This window comes from Perognathus longimembris, chromosome 23 (genome assembly GCF_023159225.1).
Source record: "Perognathus longimembris pacificus isolate PPM17 chromosome 23, ASM2315922v1, whole genome shotgun sequence".
In the NCBI taxonomy this organism is placed as follows: Eukaryota; Metazoa; Chordata; class Mammalia; order Rodentia; family Heteromyidae; genus Perognathus; species Perognathus longimembris.
Genome location: NC_063183.1, coordinates 33593500 through 33617219, shown reverse-complemented (window position 1 = coordinate 33617219; position 23720 = coordinate 33593500). Strand labels below are relative to the sequence as shown.

Sequence of the window (23720 nt, the reverse complement as noted above, 5' to 3'; positions counted from 1 at the left end):
GTCAGGCGCCTTTGGCTCATGCCTGTCATCCTAGCGACTCAGGAGGCTGAGAGCTGAGGATCAGTTGGTGAGACTCTTATCTCCAATTAACCACCAGGAAACTAGAAGAGGCATTGTGGCTCATAGTAATAAAGCACCATCCTTAGCAAAAAAGCTTAGGGACAGTGACAAGATGCCGAGTTCAAGGGAGGAGGAGGAGGAGGAGGAGGAGGAGGAGGAGGAGGAGGAGGAGGAGGAGGAGGAGGAGGAGGAGGAGGAGGAGGAGGAGGAGGAGGAGGAGGAGGAGGAGGAGGAGGAGGGGGGAGGAGGAGGAGGAGGAGGAGGAGGAGGAGGAGGAGGAGGAGGAGGAGGAGGAGGAGGAGGAGGAGGAGGAGGAGGAGGAGGAGGAGGAGACTGCCCATCTAGAATAATGTTTGAAATATAAAATACTGAAACACACACACAGAGGCTTTTGAAGATGATGCTTTGGGTTTCAGCTCTAGTTACACTGCACTACTGTGGAACCCCTAGCAATAATCTAACTTCTCTGATCTCTGCTTCCCAAGTCTGTCAATTGGGACTGGGTAATAACTACTGGGTAAGGGTGTAAGGGAGGAAGGTAAGCTCCTGACTGCATTAAAGCCTTATACTTGGTTAATTATTACTCACTAAAGGGAAGCAATGCCATAAAGCAAAATCCCAGAACTGCGGGACCTTTTGTTGTTCTGCATTTGTATCGAACGTACCTCACCTTTGAAATCTCCTGTGATGCGTCGTAGCTCAACCCTTCATGGGAAAGCCATTTGGGAGTCTGCCGGCAAGGGAGGGGTGCTTTATTTAGTATCGGGGCCTGATAAGCACTTTTCCAATGAAGATTACAGAGCATAGAGGAAATCACAGACTCATGGTAATCTTGTGGAAACTTCCTGTTGAAAGCAGTTATAGCCTTAAAAGTAAACGGATTTCACACTCACCGGATACTTACCAGAGTAACAATTGCAGTCCTTAGGGGGAAAAGGAAAATAGCATGCTTATCCTTTATACTTTGTATTAGTTTGGAAGAACATGGAAACTGAGGATGGAGAAGCAGATAGGTGCCAGCCGCCAGGAAACCATTTAGAAGCACAGTTACCTTTTAGAAATTCCACTCAGAGGCAGGCTCATTCACCAAGAAAGCGGTTTTACACACACACACACACAGAAAATGCATTAAACAAAGAGTACAGTACAGCATGAAAACAGAGTCCTTTAATAATTGGTTTCAAAAGACACAAACTTCATAGCATCTGCTAAAGAATAATGCTAAGGGTAATTTTTAAAACGGAAATGCACATTTGTGACTTACGTATTACAAGAAGCTTCACATGTTGGCCTGACTGCCTCCTGTCTGGCTTCCTAAGTGTACAATTATCTGCCGAGAGCTAGTGTAAGACACGGTGTGTGTGCAACGGGGGTCCACACACAGCGGGGCAGCGTCACCTGGGAGCCACAGGGACCGGGCTTCAGCAGCGCTTTGGCCAATGAAACTGGTGGTTTTGTGCATAGGAAAGGCGTTAATGTCCGACCTCACCTAAACGTGCGGTTACTTAAAAGTGCTGCTAAAGAGAACACCAAAAATACGACACAGCCTCTGCCCTCCGGTCTCGCCAACTATGGGAATAAACAAACTCACAAGACATTAACAAGCAAAGAAAATCTATGAAAGAAGTTGACATTTGAACATAAAAATAATGTTTATTGAAATGAACTCCAGGAAATGAAGAGTTGTGGGTTGGTTTTTCTTTCTTTTTGCTGTTTTCCTTTTCTTTTTGTTCTGTTTGTTTGTATGTCTTGGGGAGTGCAAGGGGAGGTGCAGGAATGGAGGAACAAAGGGTGAAAGAAATACAGCAATGGTACTCACCGGACACTGCTGGAAATGAAGTATCCATCCATTTAGTGGGTGGGCCTGGGAGGGGAAGACTGGGAGAGAAGGAGGGAAGGGTGACATTGTCCAAAATGATGTATGTAACTGTAACCTTCTGTACATCACCTTTATAATAGCAATTTAAAAATGAAGTTGAGAAGACAAATTCTGGGGCTGGGAATGTGGCCTAGTGGGAAAGCGCTTGCCTAGCATGCATGAAGCCCTGGGTTCGATTCCTCAGCACCATACGTACAGAAAAAGCCAGAAGTGGCACTGTGGCTAAAGTGGTAGACTGTCAGCCTTGAGCAAAAAGAAGCCAGGGACAGTGCCTAAGTTCAAAACGCAGAACTGGCAAAGAAAGAAGGAAGGAAGGGAGGGAGGGAGAGAAAGAAAGAGAAAAAGAGAAGATGAATCTGAGTTCCTAAGGAAGATGGTTAGCATAAAATGAGAAGTCTGGAGAGAGAAAGCCTTTCATGGTGATGTCCCAAGCCATAGGCCAGAGACTGGGTGAGGACAGGGTACCCGTTCCATCCTGTGAGCCTCGGGTGGGCTCCTACCTGGGGCTTTAGAAGCACTGTCCTGACTGGGTGACTGGGTGGGCAATCGTGCCCGGCCCCACCGCTGTCCTACTGATCACAATCTTTGGGCCAAAGCACAGGAAACTGCATCTCAAAAAAAGAAAACAGTACTCCCAGAAGCTGGGGCTGTAGTTCCGAGGTAGAGTGCTTGTCGGGCATGCTCCAAGTTCCATCCCCAGCACGAAATACAAAGAAAAACAGCAAAACAAGAAGGAAAGGAAAAGAGAAGCACATAAAGGATTACTCAAAGCATTGATGAAATTTTAAAATGATACAATATTAAAGAATGTGGGGCCATCGTCCATCTACAGCGACTCTCCTTTCGTTTATCCGCGCCACACCAGCTTGTTGGAAGCTGAACCCAGATACCCTATCTGTGATACTGTGCATTTTTCAGTGTGCATCTCTGAAGGTAAAGTTTTATTTTTAAATTGTCACAGACCGTAACTTTAAAAAGTTCTTTATTTTCATCAGATCTCCAGTGAAGAAGTAAAAATCCCACTTGCAGTTTTAAAATGTGTTCCAACTGGGGCCCAGGAGGGTCTTCTGTGTTGCCTCTGCTTATCACATTGCTCACACCTTAGAAGATGCAGACATTCTGATAGACCAGGTCAGGCCTCTGCGGATTCAAAAGCAGACTACAAGATTTCTGCAGAGACTCGGGTCCTAGGTTGTAGAATCATTTCAGATTCAGCGTTCTGTCCAGATGAGGGCAATTAAAAAAAATAAGTTAATAAGGTATGTTCGGGTGCCAGTGATCCTCATGCCTGTAATCCTAGCTACTCAGGAGGCAGATCTGAGGACCACTGTCCAATGCCAGCCTGGGAGCCAAGTCCTTGACACTCTTATCTCCAATAAATGACTCAAGATAAAAAAAAGAAAGAAAGAAAAAGGGCTGAAGTGGCACTGTGGCTTAAGTGGTAGAGCACTAGCCTTGAGTACAAGGAAGCTCAGGGACAGCGCCCAGGCCCAGAGTTCATGCCCCAAGAATGGGGGTAGGGGAGAGAGGGAGAGATCATCAGGAAGGGGGTAAGAGGCAGGAAGTACAAACATACTTCAAATGGGCAAAAAAAGTACCCTAAGAGATAAGGGGACCACCAGGGAGACTGAGGGGTTCAGTCACTGTGTCTCAGCCATGGGCTTTGGAATGATTTGTGAAGCTTTCATCTGGGCTGTTGGTAAGCTGTGTGTGAGAAAGTGGCCAGGCCACTGTCTGGCACACGATGACAAATGTTTTCCTACCTCCCAAAGCTGGAGCCCATCCTCATAGAGAAAGGAAGATGTCTTTGTATCCACTCCCAAGGGTGAGGATGTTCATCAGTGGGGAAGGGGTGGCACAGAAAATGAGACATGGTTATTTGTCAAACAAGTCAAGGCACTGCTGACTATTTTCTTCCTATTTCACCTTCACATGCCACTACTTGGCAGTGGATTTTATTGTAACTGTGTGAGAACTATAGATGAATACATAATTACTCCTTGGAAACAAATGAACTCCCAACTAAAAGCTTTGTGTCTATGGTCATTTACTTTAATTTCTTATTTTACTTTGTGCTGGTCCTGGGGTTGAACTCAGGGCCCTGGCCAATTGTCCCTTAACTTTTTCACTGTAGGTTGGCGCTCTACCGCTTGAACCACAGCTCCACTTTTGGCTTTTGGGGGACTGAGGATAAGAGTCTCACGGATCTTCCTGCCTGGGTTGGCTCTGAACCTGGTTCCTCAGATCTCAGCCTCCTGCGATGGAATGCCCTACTCGTTACCATCTTGTAACCGGTGCAACAGTTCTGAAGGGAAGGCGGTTAGCTCCGGTGCGCGCAGGCACAGTTCAGGGAACCCGGACCCCCTCCTCCCCACGCGGGACAGGCCTGCGCCCACATCCCAGGGGGTCTCCACGCCCTCCGGCTGGCCGAGGCGGCGCCGGGGCCTCGCCCGGCCCGGCCCTGGCTAGGCGGAGGAGGCCGGGAGCCGCCCCGGGGGCCCCTCCGCTCGGGCCTCCAGGCGCAGCCCCGCGGCCCGGCCGGCGCGAACGCGCGTCCCGGGCACGGCGAAGCCGAAGCTCCCCGGAGCCCGGGCGCACGGAGGGGCCGGAGGCGGCGGCGCCCGGGGCGGCTCAGGCACCTGCGAGCGCGCGGGAGACAGCCCGAGCCGCAGCGCCCGGAGCGGAGTCCTCGGCTCGGCCGGCCCCGAGCCCTCCGGAGCCGCCCGCGGGCCGTGCGCGTGCCGCCCGCCCGGCCCCGGCCCCGGCCCCCGCGTGCCGCCGGCGTCGGCGGCGTCCGCGGGAGTTATGCAACCGCACGCGCGGCGGGAGTGACTTCCTGTGCTCGGGCTGCGCCACATTCACGGAACACGCCCACCCGGGCTTCAAGGGAAGCCGCTCTCCATGAACGGGCGCCGCCGCGCTCCGCGAGGGAGGCCGGGCCGGGCAAAGCCTCGCGACCGGGGGAAGGAACTGGTCGGCCCGCCGGCCCCCTCCCCACCGCCCCGCCGCGCACGCCGCGGGCCCGGAGGAGGAGCTCGCCGCGAGGCCGCCCCGGCCCGGGCGAGCAACACACGCACGCACGCACGCGCGCGCGCGCGCACACGCGCAGGGCAGCGTTTCCCCGCGGCCCGCGGGTGCCGAAGGCCCGGACCCTCCACGCCGAGCGAGCGGCGCGCGGCAACAATGCGGCCCCGCGCGGCGCCCGCGGCCCCGCCCCCGCCCCGCCCCCTGGCGGCGAGCCCCGGCGGCTGCGCGCGCACGCACACACACACACGCGCGCGCGCGCGCCGCGTATCCCTCCGCCCGGGCCGCCGGCGGCCTGGGAAGCGGAGGAGGAGGAGGGGACTACTTTCCCGAAACTTGCGGTGCAGCCCACGACTTGGCCCGGCCGGGGTCTTCCGGGGGAGGGGGCGCCGCCGCTCCGAGCCCGCGCGCCCGCCCGCCCGCCACCTCTCCCCCCGCTCCGCCGCCCCGTCCGTGCCCACGCGCCCCCCACGGGCCCGGCCCGCGTCCCCGAGGCGGCGCGGGGACTACTTCGCGTCCCGCTCCCCGGCGCCCCCGGCTCGGGCGGCGGAAGGAGCGGGCGGCGCGAGCGCTTCCGCCGCCCCCCTCGCGGCTCCCCTCGGCGGCGGCAGGCGCTGCCCTCGGAGCTGCGGCTGGGCTCGGCTGGCGGGGCCTGCGGCCGCTCGCGACGCGCCGTCCCGCTCCTCCCCGCGGCTCCCGGGCCCCCCGCACGCCCCCTCCCCGGGGCCCGCCGGCCGCCGAGTCCCGCCCGGCCCGAGCGCGTCCGGAGGAATCCGCGGGGCCTCAGGGCCGAGCGACCCGGGGGATGGCGGGCTGCGCCCCCCGCCGCCCGCAGCCTGGGCTCGGCGCCCGCCCCGCGGCCCCCGCCGCGCGCAGCCCCGCCGCCGCCGCCCGCCCGCCGCGCCCCTGAGGCCGCGCCGCCCGACGACCCCCGCCGCCGGCCGTGCCAGCCCGGGACCCCGCGGCCGGGCGCTGCGCTGGGGGACGGGAGTGAGGGACGCCGCCGGGGTCGCCACGGCCGCGGTGGCCGCCGTCTCCCCCCTGCGGGGGTGGCCGGGGTCCCCGGCTCGGGGGGCGTCGCTGCGGGCGAGGCGTCCAACATGGTGAAGCCGCTGGGCCGCTGCCCCTGCGCCCCCCCGGCCGCCGCCGCCGCCTGCCGCCCCCCGGTGCCGCTGCTGCCGCCGCCCCGCCTGCCGTCGCCCGTCCACCGCCAGACCGGTCCACGGTGAGGGAAAGATGAGCGAGGAGACGGCGACTTCTGACCACGAGTAAGCCGGGGTCCGGGGCCCGGGGCCCTGCCGCGCCGGCCGGCCGGGGCTGGGCGCTGGGCTCCCGGCGCGTTTCGGGGGGCGGGGGGGGCACGTCCCCGGTCGCCCCTTCCCCCTGGCGAGGGCGTCGCCGCCGGCGGGGTGGCCGCGGAGGGGGCGGGGGGGGGAGCGGGCCGAGCCCCGCAGCCGCGCTCCGGGAGTGTGGGTCCCGCTCGCTTTGTACGCCGCCCACTCGGGCGCGGGGACGCGGGGAGGGGACGCGGGCTGGGGACCGAGCCTCCGTTCCCCCCCCCCACTTGTGACCCGTGGGATGCGCGGGAGACGGGAGCGGACGGGAGGGGACGGGGCCCCGGGGCTGGCGCCGGGGGAGGCCGCCCGGGCGTGGGGGCCGCGCCGCCCGACGGTTCCTGGGCGCGAGCGAGGCGTTTTCGGGGCTGGCTCCCCGGCCCGCCGTGGAGGCTGCTCGGGCGGCGGAGGTGGCGGGCGAGGCCGGCCCCTGCCCGGGCCTCCCCGGGCGCGGGGCCGGGGAAGCGCCTCGGCCGGGGCGCGGCCGCCCCCCGCGGACGGACGGACGGACGGTGCGCCCCCGCCGTCCCGGGCCCCAGCCCCGGTCCTCCGCGCCCGGCCCCCGCGCTCCCCGCGGCGCGGTGCGCTCCCCGGGGCGGACCCTCCTCCGGACGGCCCGGAGGTCCGGCGGCCGGGCCGGCTCCACGGGAGGCCGCCGGGGCAGCGCGCGCGGCGCCGCGTCCCCCCCTCCCCGCCCGGCTCCGGCTCCCGGCTCCCCGCGAGCGCCGCGCCGCCCCGGCGGCCGCCATGTTCTCTCTTTTTGTGAATCGCCCTCATTTGCATAGCTCGCCCTTCATTCATAAAAACATAATTAAACATCCATCACCTTGGACAGCTGGAAAGGGCCTTCCAGGGAACGCGGCCCCAGCCCGGCCGGCCGTCGGCGCGCAGGCTGCCGAGGCCCGGAGGCCCGGGGGCCGCGGGGCCGCGGGTTGCGCTCGGAAACGGGGGCACACGCTCGCAGCCACCCCAGTTCTCAGAATGTTGACACGGTTATGTGGGAAATATCGGCTCGGGGAGGTGCCGGGATCACGTGACCGCCTCCATTCATAAATACCTGGCTGTCCATTCACAGTGGCGTTCGCCGCCTCGCCGCCTTCCGCAGAGGCGACCTGCCTGGAGGGAGCCGGCGGGCCGCCGGGACCGCGGCCGCCCCGGCTCGCGGCCCCCCGGGGGCCGAGGGGTGAGGTCTAGTCTGTGCGCGGAGGAGGACTTCCTACCGGGTTAAGGTTTTACCAATTATTTATTTGCTACCTCCTCGTTATGGCCGCCTCTGGAAATACCGGCGGCGCTGGAAGCAGGTGGTGTTCTGTCCTTGACATGACTACATTGAAAGTGCAAGTTTCTGTGTGTCGTGGTACCCGTGGATGGGGGAGATCGCTCTTGCAGTAAAATGAGAAAAGATGCCCTCTGCTAGGAGGGTTGCCAGCTTTGTGCTTGTTTCTATAGTCCCAAACCCAAATGTGTGAGACTGCTTGGAAATTACCCTCCCCACTCAGACTTTTAAAAAGTCTGTTTTCACAAATGTATCATGCTTTAATAATAAGTTATCCCCTAGGAACCATGTAATACTATGGGCTTTGATAAGAAAAGAATAATACTCCAGTGAGTACTTTTGTATGAGATATTAACTCTGTAGGAATAAAATCTTGAGAGAGGTTTATTATTACTTATTTTTTATAAAACTGTTGTATTAGAAAGTGATGTGTTCATCTGGCAAACAATTTTCCTAGTGCTGACATTGTTTGTACATTAGCCAAACTGCCAAGAGTGAAGTTCTTTGGATTGTAGCTTTTACTCTGGTAAATTATAAGTCTCATCTGTAATATAGGAAAAGGAAATTTATTATTTATCGTCATATGCTTTGAGAATGAGATTTATCACTTCAAACCGCATACAAGAAATAAAAGTGTTACAAAGCCGAAGCCAGTGGTCCTTGGAATAGTTTATAACTACCAATGGTATGCATTTTTTTTTTTTTAGTCTTAGACTTTTTTTTAGCCACAGTTCATAGGAATCTGATTTCAAAGACCTCCTACCAGTGCATTGCTTCTTTTTCACTTAAAAGTGCAAATCATTAATCTGTTGGGAAAAAATGTTAATTTTTTTTCTAGATTGCATTTGAAAAATCCAGTAAGGCCCTTAGAAGCGTCAGTCTGAAATCTCTTATTTAAATTTACAGTTCTATGTTAGGGAAATAGATAACTCCTAGAGGTTGATGTTATGTTAGTGGAGTATGTGTAAAGCTTTATTTTAAACAATGGCAGACCACATGAGATAGAAGGGAGTTAGAATAGGATGAAATCCATTCGGCTTCCATTCCTGCTTAAGGCTTATTTTTCAATGGCAGCCAAGTAAATGCATTCTATCTAGCAAAATGCCTGTGTCATAAATAGAGGAACTGAGCTATGTGTGATTTTTTTTTGTAGGTAATTTTTATTTTACAGGAATTGTTTTATGCCCCAGTCAAAGGTTTCCATTAGATAAATTTCTACCATACTTAACACATGTTGAGTTAGCCTTATTTTAAATAGATATTTCAAAATTTATTTTAAGTAGGTGTTTGTACAAAGATGTTTTACTTCAAGTCAGAGTATGAGTACAATGTTAAATAGAATTTAAACTATTTAAAGGCATATTACGTAATGAGGAAATGTCTCTGTGCTTTGTTAGTGAATGAATATAGCAGTACACTCCCCAGCCAGTTTGACCAAAGCACTCGGAGAAAGGAAATAGTTGAAATAATAAGCATTTTACTTACTGGCTGACATTAGCCAGAAACACTTGCTATGTCAGTACTAGCCTTTCTAATAGCAAGTTGGGATTATATTAGGTTTTAGAACTAGATTAATTAAAGTTAGGTCAGCTGTGATAAACTTAGTATGGCATAATCTGGGTAAGAATTATAAATCAAAAGCAAATTTTTATCATTTAGTGCCTCATTGAAAGTGTAACCTATGGTTAGTCTAAGGATGTATGTGACTATATAGTTACTTCTGTATATCATGAATGTGTGTGTGTATGTAGTTGGAAAGTATTCTAGAAATTAATGGAAACTAGAAAGCTGTGTAATGTATTGCTTATGTAGATGTAGGTGCATAAAAATGGTTTAGAATTCAATCTGTAAATATGAGCTAAAGAACTGCTCACCTACTTCAGCTTCATTTCCATCGTCTTTCTTGCTTAAAATTTGACAGTCTTAAATTGTTTTTGAAACGCGATATGCCAGCCTGCCTGACACGATCTCCCAAAACAACTTCCTGCAAGTGACCATTTTCCCTCAGATCCCTTTCTTATTTACACTAGACTGTCTGTATTCCTCCTCATCCTTCCCTCCCTCCTGCATTATATTATCTCTTTTTAGATAGCTCATGTCAGGGACTTTTAAGCCATATATTATTGTAACAGTTTGCTCACTTCCAGTTTTCTAAATTCCCTATGTGACCTTGCACAGTGGTTGGTGATGGATGATTAGTAAATGTGGTTGAACTAATGTATTTAGACTGCCTCATTTTTTAAGGTTTTGTTTGTGTGTGAATTTGTAAATTGTCTTGATAAGCGTTTGAGATTATTAGCTGTGCTAAAAAGTAGATTGAGAAATTAAGGGGAAAAGTAAATTATTGTGCTTTCAAGACAGTTTACCTTATTTTTTAAGGCCAAAATTGGCCTCCTTTCCTGAGATGTTTTGCTTCTGTCAGTTAAAGAAATAACTTATTTCCAATCTAAAACTATCATAGAGGGGGCGACACTGTTCAAAAAGATACGTACTGAGTACCTGCTTATGTAACTGTAAACCCACTGTGCATCACCTTTACAAAAACAATAAAAATAAAACAACAACAACAAACCTGTGGTAGACAAGTGAAATATCCGGCAGGCTTTGATCTCTGAGCTGTACAGTAGAAGAACTCTGTTATCAAGAAGTCGTGTGTGTGTTGACATAGAAAGTTTAGGAATTGGCAGTTTGTATCTAGCTGTTTATTATTTTTAAGTCATTTTGGTCGCACAGATTTTCTGTGTGTAATGCCAGCTGTGAGGAACTGGCTAGGAGTAAAGAAGGTGAGACAGATCAGGAAAGGGTAAAAGGCACAGGATGCATTATTTCATGCTGCAGCTGGTGACTGAGAAGTGCCTGAATGGAAGGGGTGGCAATCTGGCCTGTCCTAAGGGTTAGGTTGACTTGACTTGACCAGGAAGATTTACCACGCATGGGGAAAGCTTTGTCAAAAAAAAAAGTCCAGGGCTGGGGATGTGGCCTAGTGGCAAGAGTGCTTGCCTCCTATACATGAGGCCCTGGGTTCAATTCCCCAGCACCACATATACAGAAAATGGCCAGAGGGGGCGCTGTGGCTCAAGTGGCAGAGTGCTAGCCTTGAGCAAAAAGAAGCCAGGGACAGTGCTCAGGCCCAGAGTCCAAGCCCCAGGACTGGCCAAAAAAAAAAAAAGTCCACTTTTCTTCTCCAGTTCTCAATAGGAATTGGAACTGCATTCAATTAAAGCTACTGATCTAAAAGTACTTTATCCTATGCAGGAGTAGTTTAGTTTGCATACAAAATGATCTCTAAAGTGAATGAGTAATAATTTATTTGCATTGCTACTTCTAGGTTACAAGAAAATGACATTTTGGTATCCAGTCATACCTGTCTTTTTTTATGTAGATGATACAGCATGTTTAGTTGTTAGATTTTCACTTTGTGCCAAGCATTGTGGTATATGTTTTACTCAAGTATTACATAGTTTAAGTATATATGCATTTTCATTGGAATAGAATTGCAGAAAGTACTATTGTGATACATTGTGAATATATTCCCATGTTATTAAAGATTCTTCTAAAACATAACTTGTAGAGACTACATTGTTTAGTGTATGATAAACCTTAATATTTTTTTTTATCAGTATACTCTTGTACTTCTATGACTTTTGAACATTTGATTCTGAGGTTGTGAACATTGAATCCTTCAACTGATCCTGTGGTTGCTTTAAAAAAAACAAACTTTTCCCTTGAGACAGTCTAGCAATGCAGTTTTAAAAATGATGAACATTAAGTTTCATTTGCCCTCTACAAGAGAAAAATTCAGTATATGGCAGTATTTGAGCTTTGAAATGCCTGTGCAGTGTGTGTGTGTGTGTGTGTGTGTGTGTGTGTGTGTGTAGCTTGAACTCTGGATCTGAGTGCTATCTCTGAGCTGCTTTTTGCCTAAGGCTAGCACTCTACCACTTGAATCACACACAGTTCCACTTTCAGCTTTTTAAATTTTATTTTATTTTATTTTATTGGAGATAAGAGTGTCAGGAACTTTCCTGCCTGGCCTGGCTTCAAACAGCCATTCTCAGATCTCAGCCTCTTGGGTAGCTAGGATTTTGGGCATGAGCCACCTGTGTCCAGCAGTCCATACAATTTATGGGCTTTTTTCTTCTTAGTTTTGAATGTGGAAAGTGAAATCTTGTTCCTATCTTTAAAAGTGCTGTATGACAAAATAATTTTTTTAAGCAAAACTTGTTTGGGGGTAAAATACCATTACAAATAGAATGAAAGTGAGTATTCAAAAGTCTTTTGTGTCTTATTTAATTCTGAACTATCTTTTATGCTGTATGGTACAGTGCAAGGAACATTGAACTTGCAATTTGGAAACACATTTTCTTCTTAATTATGGACAAGTCCTGGACAAGTGAAAGCCTCTGTGGGCCTTGGTCTCTAGGCCTTAATTTGCTTATTCCTGCATCAGAGCACTTGAGCTAAGCATCATATGGGTCCTTCTTGGGTGTTATTTCTTCTGAAGTAATGCATTGGTAGACATTGTACAAGCCAATACATTTTCTTAATTTTATTTATTTTTTTATTTTGTCTGTCGTGGGGCTTGATCTCAAGGCCTGAGTGCTGTCACTGAGCTTTTATGCTCCAAGCTAGTGCTCTACTGCTTGGAGTCACAGCCCCACTGCTAGTTTTCTCTCTGGTTGGAGAAAAAAGTCTGAAGCTGGGCACTGGTGGCTCACACTTGTAATCCTAGCTACTTGGGAGGCTGAGATCTGAGGATTGCAGTTCAAAGTCAGCCTGGGCATTAAAGTTCCTGTGTGATTCTTATCTCCAGTAAACCACGGAAAAACCCGAAGTGGAGCCCCCTGTTGTTTGTGTTTTGAGCTAGGACCTCACTATATTGGTCAAGCTGGTCTCAAATCCAGGACTTTTCTATGTTCCTGCCTTAGCTTCCCAGGTAGTTGGGACAGTTGTATGCTGCCATGCCCACCTGCTTGTAGCTGAGAGGATCGTTGAAAATGGACAACTTTGAGTATGGCCTCTATCCATGGATCAGATGAATCAGTGAACAAAAGGCTGCTGGGGTTAGCCACCATCCTGAGCAGTTCTTTAAGGAACATACTAACACCATGCCAGACTTCATGCTTTACTTAATGAATGACCAAGAATTAACACAGTAAGTCTCAGTCATTTGTCCAGATCACATTGATCTAACACATTTAATCCCTTTAAGACATTTACATAGTTTTATTATCCTTTAATAGTTAGAATTAGTTCACTATTGATGACAAGTTTGTCATAGTTGTATCTCAAGAGTATAGAACTAAAAATCTTTACAAATCTGTTTTTTTAATTCTTAGAATGAAAAAAAAGATTTTTTTTCTTAAAATAGTTCTTAAAGGATCTTCAGTCAATGTGTTAAATAACTGTAGATAGGTTTTTGGGAGCTTTTTTTTTTTTTTTTTTTTTTTTTTTTTTGCCAGTCGTAGAGCTTGGGACTCGGGGCCTGAGCACTGTCCCTGGCTTCTTTTTGCTAAGGCTAGCACTCTACCTCTTGAGCCACAGTGCCACTTGCCGCTCTTTCTGTGTATGTGGTGCTGAGGAATTGAACCTAGGGCTTCATGCATGCTAGGCAAGCGCTCTACCACTACGCCATATTCCCAGGCCTGTAGATAGTTTTTTGTTGACTTGAGAGGGAAGAAAATGAAGTTCTATTGGTACTGGTTTGTAAAGTGTGTGTCTGTGGTGGAAGGCGGTGCCCACAAGCCCCAGCTATTCAGATGTATCTATGGCTGCACCTGTGTCAGTTCCTTGGCATTGTAGCAGTGCGGTTCCACAGTGGCGTGTGATAACAGAAATGCGTTCTCACCATTCTGGAGTCAAGTGCTGGGCCGGTTTGCTAGGTAAGGTTACAGTGTAAGTACATTCTAAGATGCTAGGGATTGGGACTTCAAACTGTATTTTTAAGGGACACACAGTTCATCCCATAATACCAACAGAAAGAAAATATATCTTTTCTGTTGGCACAGTTGCTGTTCAGGTGTTACAGCAATAAAATAACATTTATAGTTATCATACCTTGAAATTTTAAGCCCATTAGTAGATAGTATGTGCTAAGAAAGAACCACACTGCTGGGCATGGTCGAGCAGGTCTGGAATCTCAGCACTTGAGAGACAGAGGGCAGGAAGGAGGATAATGAGTTCAAGGTCAGCCTGGACTATATAAGGAATTCCAGGACAGCCTGGGCCTGTCTCAAAAAACAAATCCCCACAAATACATACCAAAAGACTTGGACAAATTGTATAACCTGTCTTTGTATTTGATTGTCCATCTGTAAAGCTAGGATAATATGTCCCCCACTTCAGAGGGCTGTTAAATAAATGTGACCTCCTTCCTCAACAGTTTTTGGTTAGTGATAAGGGAATGTTAAAAAGAACATCTAGTTCTTCAGAAGAACAGGGGTATGTTCACGAAACAATCAGTGCTCATTTTCATTTACCCTAAAGATGGGTAACTTTTTTTTTTTTGATTATTAACCTGTCAGAAAACACATTTCAATTTAAATGTTACAAAGCACATTTTATTTCATTTTTTAGAGATAAAGCTTTGCTATTTAACCCAGATTGGTCTCAAACTTGCTATGTGGTTCATACTTACTAGCCTCTTGAGTGCTGGGTTTCCACACCTGTTTGGCCCTTACCTTTTTTTTTTTGTGCCAGTCCTGGGGCTTGAACCCAGGGCCTGAGCCTTGTCCCTGAGCTTTTCTCAAGGTTAGCACTCTTCCACTTTAGCTACAGCTCTACTTCTGGCTTCTTGGTGGCTAATTGAAGATAAGGGTCTCAAGGACTCTACCAACCAAGCAGGCTTCTAACCAAGATCCTCAGATCTCAGCCTTCTGAGTAGCTAGTATTAAAGGCATGAGCTACCAGCATCCAACTGGCCCATACATTTTTATTCTTACTCCTTCTCAGCGTATCCAATTCATTAAAACTTGGTGTCATTTATTTTTTATTTTTTTTGGCCAGTCCTGGGCCTTGAACTCAGGGCCTGAGCACTGTCCTTGGCTTCTTCCCGCTCAAGGCTAGCACTCTGCCACTTGAGCCACAGTGCCACTTCTGGCCGTTTTCTGTATATGTGGTGCTGGGGAATCGAACCTAGGGCCTCGTGTATCCGAGGCAGGCACTCTTGCCACTAGGCTATATCCCCAGCCCTGTGTCATTTATTTTTAAATAATCTTATCTCGGAGTCATTTTATCTTTTTTTTTTTTTGGCCAGTCCTGGGCCTTGGACTCAGGGCCTGAGCACTGTCCCTGGCTTCTTCCCGCTCAAGGCTAGCACTCTGCCACTTGAGCCACAGCGCCGCTTCTGGCCGTTTTCTGTATATGTGGTGCTGGGGAATCGAACCTAGGGCCTCGTGTATCCGAGGCAGGCACTCTTGCCACTAGGCTATATCCCCAGCCCATTTTATCTTTTTTTAATGAGACAATCTTCTGTGAATTCTTGTAGTGATCAGCATGTACAAATACAGAGAAAACCACGTTTTTATGCTTCCAATCCTTGTTGAGCACAGGTTTCTGTGATAGTTTGTAGTCTATCATGGATAATACTGTTCACAAGGTTTATAGTTATGCTTCTACATTTGAGTTTTTTTTTTTTTAACATGGTACTTGGGATTCTTCACACATGCTAGACAGGGGGTCTGCCACCAAAGTGATGAAGGGCTGGGGAATGCTTTGTATCTTGTGTTTGAGATGGAGTCTCATTTCTCATTGACTTTAACTTTGGGCTGGGCTGGAGTTCCCAGTCTTCCTGCTTTTACCTTCTGAATAGATGAATGACAGCTCTTGTGTTGTTTTAAGGGAATACCAAAGGCAAGATTATGGTACTATATCATAGATACTTTGTAGCAAATGTAAAAAGTGAAAACCTGTATGAAATGGAATAAGGTAGAAGAACTGTGTAGTCACTGGTAGTAATGAAAGCAGATCCGAAGACAAATTTTAGAACTCTTAGAAATTAGGACTACTTCCTGTGTTCATCAGCATTAGATTGGCATGCAGTTACATACAAAGTATGTTCGCTTTCCTTGTCATGGATAGTTCTATGTTGGTAAGAGATCAAGTATTCTGCCACCTCAAAAATTAAAATAAATTCTTGTACTTTAAGGGCAGATTTCTTTCTATATAGATCAAATTTCCAGTGCGTGACTGGAGGTCATGGTTGAGGTAGACTATCAGTTCTGGTTAACTAGAATTCTGTTTCAGGAGGAGATGCAGGACAGAACATTTCTTGTTTCCTAAGTGTGCTGTTAATAAGCTGTAAATTGTCATCTCAGTCCAAAGAGGATATATGTGCTTTTGTGTTAGACCTCACTTTGCTTTATATATATATACAGCCCAGGCTGCCCTTGCCCACACCCCACCCAGGCTGCCCTCACCACCACTACCCCTGCCCCCTGGACACCTGTGTGATTGCAGCCCTGTGCTCTTCACAGCTTGGAAGTACTCTTCCCAAGGAACGCTGTTCCTTCTGCCCAGTGTCAGGTTCCAGAGCTACTTACTTTTCTGTAATCCTTAGTTTCTTTGTCTTTAATAGGAAGATAATAATAGTGCCTGTTTTGGAAAGTTATTGTGATTACATAGATTATTAAGGATAATCTACATAATCATTGAACTGTGTCTGTATGTAGGAAGTACTAAAGGGTTAGATGGTTGATGTTACTTGTGGTAAGAGTAGAACTCATAATTCACTGAAAATGCTGTGGAATTAGCTCTAAGTAAGAGCAATAATACATGCCAGACAAGTTTGGGAGACTACTTAGGATAATTTTACTTGTCTTATATATTTTGTAGAACTAAAGAAAATGTAGATTTTTAAATAGTCTCTAATTATTTTTATAGATGAGGATACTACAAACTGGAATTATAAAATAATTTGCCCAAAATATTACAGTTGTATTGTGTCCAGAAGGGTCTTATGAGAAATAGATTAATTTGCTTTTAGATGAATTGCTTTTTTAATTTTGTAGAAATGTTTAATAAGAGAAAATACAATGACGATAACAGTGATTTGTGTCCTTATCCAAAATTAACCATTATTGCCATCTTTGTCCCACATAATCCTTAGCTTTTTAGGTGGCTGAGATTTGAGGATGGTGATTTGAAGCCAGCCCCAGCAGGAAAGTCCTTGAGACTCTTACCTTCAGTTAGCCACCAAAAAGCTGGAAGGAGAGCTGTGGCTCCAGCAAAAAACCCCAGGCCCCGGGCCCAGGCCCTGTGCTCCAGTCCCAAGATTGGTATGCACACATGCGTGTGCATGTGCACGTCACACATCTCTGGTTGTTTTTGTAGGGGTTACAAAGTTGCTTTATACGATTGAGTTAAGCTGTCAGATCTAGATTATGAACAATGATGTGATTTCAGCTTGAGGCTATTTAATAGGTAGGGCATTTGGTTAAGCAGTAGACCCATGTCAATGAGAGCGTGTGAACCCACAAGCTTCATTTTCTCTAATAATCAAACATATTTGTTTGCAAAGCCAAATGATAAAACATGAGTCAGTACTAATGAAGAGTTCCACGAGGAAAAGAACTCCTTAGACTGTGAACTTGTAACAGGAGTGGGCTCGCCTCACTGAGAGGTGAAGCTGGCAGTCGCAGCCCGGAGGGAGGAGCACCGGGAGGCCCGCACTCGCCTCCGCACACACGTGCAGGCCGCACAGTCCGGAGCCTGAGTGCTCGTGGTAGTGCCTCCTTTCACACGGCGTGTTCAAGTGTGACGACATGTTCAAACACAGTGTGTGGGAACGCCGCTGGGTAGTTTAGTAATACAATGACTAAATTTGCCTCCAGATTACCTAAGGGCAGGGCAAGATGGCTTGCAGGTTTGACGGCACAGAATTCACTTTTAGGTCACCTTGACTATTTCTCTGCCTGGGCCTTATCCAAAATAAAAAGTGTCTCTCCCCACCCCCCCACCCCCCCCAGCAAGCATAGGCAATGATCTCTGAAGGTTTGGTCTGGTGGCTAAGACTGACAACCCCTCTTGACTTTGGTAGTCATCCACAGGCAGTGGTTTAGTCTTTCCCAACACACAGGTGATCCCAGTGGGAGGAAACGTTTAGAGACAGTTAGATAAGGAGCGGCTGGAGGCACCGACCAGATGGAGCTTTGAGAGGAATTGATAATGAAAACTATGCCCTCAAAGAATGAAAACTTCACAGTTTTCTTCATGTGATGAGAACAAGCTTAGACTCTTGTTCCTGTAAGTAAAACTAGAAAAGTAGGTGGAAACGAAGGGGTCTCCCTCTGCAAGAGAACTTCTGAACGGATTTTATGTTGATGGTAGACCAGTCATCCTGGAATGCTGAGCTATTGTCCAACAAAATTGAGAAGGTTGGTTTTCACTGCACAGTGGGTCTCCTCCAGGTTCCTAGTGATTGAGTCTGGCTAAGCATTTTTAAAGTTTACCCTCTGAAGATGTACATTTTTGTTTAGAAATAAAGCAGAAATTATAACTGTAGAGAAATAAGCTAGTTTGTGATTTGAGGATAATCAAGAAAAATCCTGGTTACTCCCCACAGTCCTTTACTATCATGGAAAACACATGTTCAGTTTGTGCTCACTTATAGTTTCTGACAATCCTAAATATCAAATTGATTGCCATTTCAATGAGCTCTTCTAAGGGAGGGCTGATTGTACCATTACAGAAAGTGACTGTTGGGGTGCCAGGTGCAGTGGCTCATGCCTATAATCCCAGCCATGTAGAGGCAAAGAGAGGATCAGGGCAAAAAGTTAGTAGACCCCCATCTAAACCAGTAAAAACTTGACATGGTGGCAAGTGCACTTGGTCTGTAAGGTTATTGTCTAAAGTAGATAAAATGTGTTAAAACACCCACACATATTAATATTTAGGAAAAGTTTGCTGTTGTGTGATTACCTAAGTGTTCATTAGGGCTTGTGTTTCTGTTTAATTTTTGGCATTTTAAATTTCTTTCTTGTCTGCTTTTTTTTTTGTTTTCTTTCTTTCTTTGCCAGTCTTGCGGCGTGGGACTCAGGGCCTGGGCACTGTCTCTGACCGTCTTTTGCTCTTTTGCGTCTTTTGTACCACTTGAGCCACAGTACCATTTCTGGTTTTTTGTGTCTATGTCACCTTGAGAACTCAAAACCAGGGCTTCATGTATGCTAGGGAAGCGCTCTACCACTAAGCCACATTCCCAGCCCCCAGATTAATATTTTAAGTCATATTATATAGTTTAAAAATATTTCCCAGACTCCTGAGGTCATTCTGTTTCAGGGTTATTGGGTTTTTTGTTTGTTTGTTTAAATTAGTCATGGGGCTTGAACTCAAGGCATGGGCACTGTCCCTGAGTTTTTGTTGTTGTTTTCCTAAAGACTAGTGCTCTACCACTTTGAGCCACACAGCTCTACTTACAGTTTTCTGGTAGTTAATCGGAGATGAGTCTCGTAGACTTTGCTGCTTGAGCTGGCTTCCAGTCATGATCCTCACATCTCAGCCTCCTGACTAGCTAGAGTGACACAAGTTAGCCACCAGTACCTTCATGTTTTGAACTCTGCTTTGTTCTTCACTTTGTCAGGATTTCCATTCTGACACTTAATGAAAATTTACATTTAGTTTCCTTATTAATGAATCATTAACAGGTTCCTAGTGTAGGATTTTTTTAAACTATAATAACCATATATATTTGCAGGAGTTTAGTAGTACACTTTCTTGTCTCTCTTTATGTGTATATGCATGGGAACATGCGCCAGTCCCAGGGCTTGATCTCAAGGCCTGAGAGATGTCTCTGAGCTTGTTTTGCTTAAGGATAGCACTCTATGGGCCATACCCTCTCTTTCAGCTTTTTTTGGGTAGTTAATTGGAGATAAGAATCTCATGAACTTTTCTGCCTGGGCTGACTTTGAACTGCCCTCAGATTTCAGCCTCCTAAGTAGCTGGTATTATAAGCAGGATCCAGGAGACTCTTTCTTAATAAGAATTAAGGGGTTGGAAGTGTGGCTCAGGTGATAGACTGCTAGCCAGTGAGCAAAGGTGTTATGTTCTGAGTTAAAGCCTCCGGGTTGGATTTTTTTTTTAATGAATTAACTGTTACATGGATAGTTCCTTGCACCAAAGAAATTTAAATTTGCCATCCAGACACACTGCAGCAGTTCACATTTCCATCAGCACTGAGAAAGTCTGCACTATTCTACTACTAGATAGGAGAAAAGTATCTCATTATTGTAATTTGACTTCACAGATGACTAGTGAGGTTGGATAGCCTGTATCTCTTTCTGTAAATTACTTTTCACACTGTCCTGTTCACATCTATACCCCTTTTAACACTTAATTTATAAAATTTTATTTTGTATTACAAAATCTATTTTGTTATACCAGGTATGTTTTCCCCAGTTTATTGTTTGTCTCCTGATGTCCTCATGATTGTAGCTACCCAGATATTTTCTATCTTTGTGAAGTTAGATCTAGATCGATGGCTAGATCATCATTTCTGACATTGGTAGGAGTTTATTTTTTTGCCCCTGTTATAAATACTTCTCTTAATCATCAGGTAATTGTAATTTAACATAGAGATTGAAGATGTGATTTCTTTCTAGTAGATTTCCCATGAACACTCTTGTTCTGTGGAGATTGGACAGACCTTCCTGGTGTCACACACTAAATGTTTGTATATAGTTCAGCATTTTTTGCACTCATTCCTGTGGCTTTGAAGCTATATTCTACCTGTTTCACATTGTACAGGAATTTCTTTCTTAAACATCTTCTTGGTCTTTGCCTTTAGAAATGTGGCTCAAGACATTTGTGTGGGACTTAGGAATTCATTGTAATATAAACACATTTGATTGCTATGTGTTAAGATGCATGTGTCTTACTGCCCATACATAAAAAAAACCTGGGGCTGGGAATGTGCATTAGTGGTAGAGTGCTTGCCTAGCATTCATGAAGCCCTGAGTTCAAGTCCTTAGCACCACATAAACAGAAAAAGCCAGAAGTGGCGCTGTGGCTCAAGAGGTAGAGTGCTAGCCTTGAGCAAAAAGAAACTCAGTCCCTGAGTCCCAAGCCCCAGGACTGGCAGAAAGAAAGGAAAAAAGAAAAAAAAAAACCCGCCTGCCTGTTCTGTGGTATATAGTATACCGTCTTAAAGTCTGTCCTGATTTGCTCTGTGCTCTTGGCTTCCCTAGGCATCAGCCTGCTTCCCCCGCCCCAACCCCTGCTTCCCCCCCCCCACCCCCGCCTCCATCTTATACTATCTACCTTTGCCACACACTGTGGTAGCTACTAGGAAGAACACCCCCATTGAAATGTTTATCCATGGATGTTTCTTTAGTGCCTGTTTGCTGCCTTCACTCCTTTTGTTTGAAGATGTATTTAGAGAACAAAACAAAGATGTTTGAGTTTACATAGGGCTTGGTGTGGGAATTAGCACCAAAAACAGTGAAGGATAGCAAACTGTCTGCTATGGCAGCACTGGCTGGGAAGGGAAGGGGAGTGGAGGTGACCATCCATTGATTCTTTGTTTAAGATGTGTAATAAAGCCTTTATTCCAGCTGGGCATTGGTGGCTCATGTCTGTGATCTTAGCTACTCAGAAAGCTGAGATCTGAGGGGCGTAGTTTAAGCCTGGCCATGGAGACTCTCATTTCCAAATAACCACCAAAAATGTTGGAAGTAGATTTATGACTCAAGTGTAGTAGAGTGCTAGCCTTGAAGACAAACGCTGAGGAACAGCACCCAGACCCAGTCAAGTCCCAGGACTGGCACAGAAAACAAAAATAAAAACAACCTTTATTCCAGACGTTAGCATCCATTCAGAACAAGTTGTTATGGAGGAAAGATTGATCTTTTGCCTTAGGGTTTCAGAGGCTCCTGTTGCTTTGAGCTCTACTAAGGAAGAACAGCACGGTGGGGAGCAGTCCTGTAGCCAGAAGGTGAAGAGGGGGCAGGACTGTGGTCTCCAAGTCCCCTTCTAGGGCACATCTGCAGTGACCTGACTCCCCTCGCTTCCTGAGTGCTCCACCGTCTCCCAGGGATACCACAGGCTGACCACCACACCTTTAGTTACATGGCCTTGGGAGAACATTGGAGAGCGAAGCATACACCCAGGACTACAGACTGCTGCTTCTGTGGACAGCTGCTTTTCCACATCCTACCGGTCTACCTGGCCCATAGCAGATATCTTTAACTCCTGCCTTTTTCTGTATACCTTTACCTTTTGTGTTATTTGTCCTGCCTGAGTTTTGTTTTTGTTTTTTTTTTTAAAGATCGAGGATTCTATGTTCTTGCTCTGTCTGTGAAGATACTGCTTCATTATTAGGATAAGATGTGCCTTCAGATTGCCTTTTCCTAGCTAGCTGCCTTTCTGTCCTCTGCTGAGATCCCAAGCTTTCCTGATCCTATTTTTCAGTGTAAGTTGTTTTTTTTTTTGGCCAGTTCTTCACCTTGGACTCAGGGCCTGAGCACTGTCCCTGGCTTCTTTTTGCTCAAGGCTCTGCCACTTGAGCCACAGCGCCCCTTCTGGCCGTTTTCTATATATGTGGTGCTGGGGAATTGAACCCAGGGCCTCATGTATACGAGGCAAGCACTCTTGCCACTAGGCCATATCCCCAGCCCAGTGTAAGTGTTTTTAGGTGCCAACTTGATCATGTCTTTTGCACAGGAGTGTACATTGTTGCTTAGTCTAACTCATTTTTTTCTCATTATTGATCTTCCAGCTCATGCAAGAATGCCATATGTGTATTTTCCATCTTTTGTGATGTGCCATGTACTTAAAAGGAAGCATATATTTACAGTAATTAAAGTAATGACCATCTGTAGCTTGACTATCACACAAACTATGACTTTTCATTAAGGTCACCCTACTTTTCTTTGGAGAAACCAGCCCTTCTTCACTTTCAAGCCTTTTCATTGAGTAGCTTAACTCTTCAGGTTTGTTTGGCTCAGAGAATAGCAAGTAACTCACCAGACAAATCAGACTCCATTCCAGGAAGTTAGAGTCTGAGAGGAGGCCATCTTCTGGGACTGCAAGGATTTTATGAACCTGGAAGTACTGGGAGTTTCTGAGCCATGAGGAGCCCTTAGAGCCAATTTTAGAATGAGGTTGTTTTCGTTTTAACTGGACCTTTTGGCTTGTAGCCTTGTGAGCACAATTGAGGTAGTTGATACCCGGGATCACTGTTTGCCACACGGCACGTGGAAGCTGTCCACCTGTGGGCAGACATGTGTTTGTGCACACATACAGGAGTTGTGGAGAGCCAGAGAAATTGCTTTGCGGCTTACACTAGGGAAATCCTACAGCTTAGAATCCTGAAGCATGAGACACAAGAATTTACTTCTGACTGACTGATTGATACTTGAAGGTCAATGATTTTCATATATAAAGCTTATTACCAACGCATTTGTTTAATTATGCCAGTGATAAAGTTCAAAGAGCATGGCCTTTTTTGTTTTTGTTTTTATGTGGTGCTGAGAACGGAGTCCAGGGCCTTGTTCACATTAAGGGATTGCTTTACCCCTGAGCTGCACCCAGGCTGGCACAGGCTCTCCACCTCAGATCTTTATTTGAATCTTGACTCTGTGACTTAGTATCTGTGAAATTGAGTATGGAAACATTGAGAGGTTAAGAATATCTTGCCTTAAGAAAAACTAGCTCCAAAATGTAATCTTACTCTGTTATTTTAGGCTAACAGGAAAGATGTTATCAGGATGAAGTGTCTTTGTTTGCATTCCCAGAGGAATCACTGTGCTTTTGGCTCATTAGCCACTGCCAGACTGTCTTTTGCAAGGTTTAATTCAGGGTTCCCATTCTTAAAACCTGCTCTGTGCCATCACACATAGGCTGGCAGGTCTAGTATTCTTTCTGTCTGCCTTTTGTCTCCAAACCAATATGAATTTTCTGTTTTTTAGAGCATTCTACTATAATATGTTTTATTTAAAAAAGAATTTGCTAATCATATTTTTCTACCTGTCATCAATATTCTTTTTGCCTTTTTATTATTATAAAGGTACAGAGTAGTTACAGTTGCCTAAGTCAGGAAATAGGTATATTTCACATTTCTTTTTGGGAAACGTCACCCCTTCCCTCACTCTCCCAGTTTTTCCTTCCCATCTTTACACACAGATTGTATGCTTAATTTTCAGCATAGTGTCTAGTG

General features: G+C 46.9%; 1 protein-coding gene across 1 annotated transcript in view; it reads left to right on the top strand.

Moving 5' to 3' along the window:
- Positions 1-5949: 5949 nt before the first annotated feature.
- Positions 5950-23720, top strand: part of Spred1 (sprouty related EVH1 domain containing 1) — a 41920-nt gene continuing 24149 nt past the window's right edge. Inside the window, exon 1 of the mRNA XM_048331994.1 lies at positions 5950-6231. Within this exon, the coding sequence (XP_048187951.1) occupies positions 6200-6231 (32 nt within the window). The 5' untranslated portion in view covers positions 5950-6199. The remainder of the gene's footprint in view (positions 6232-23720) is intronic.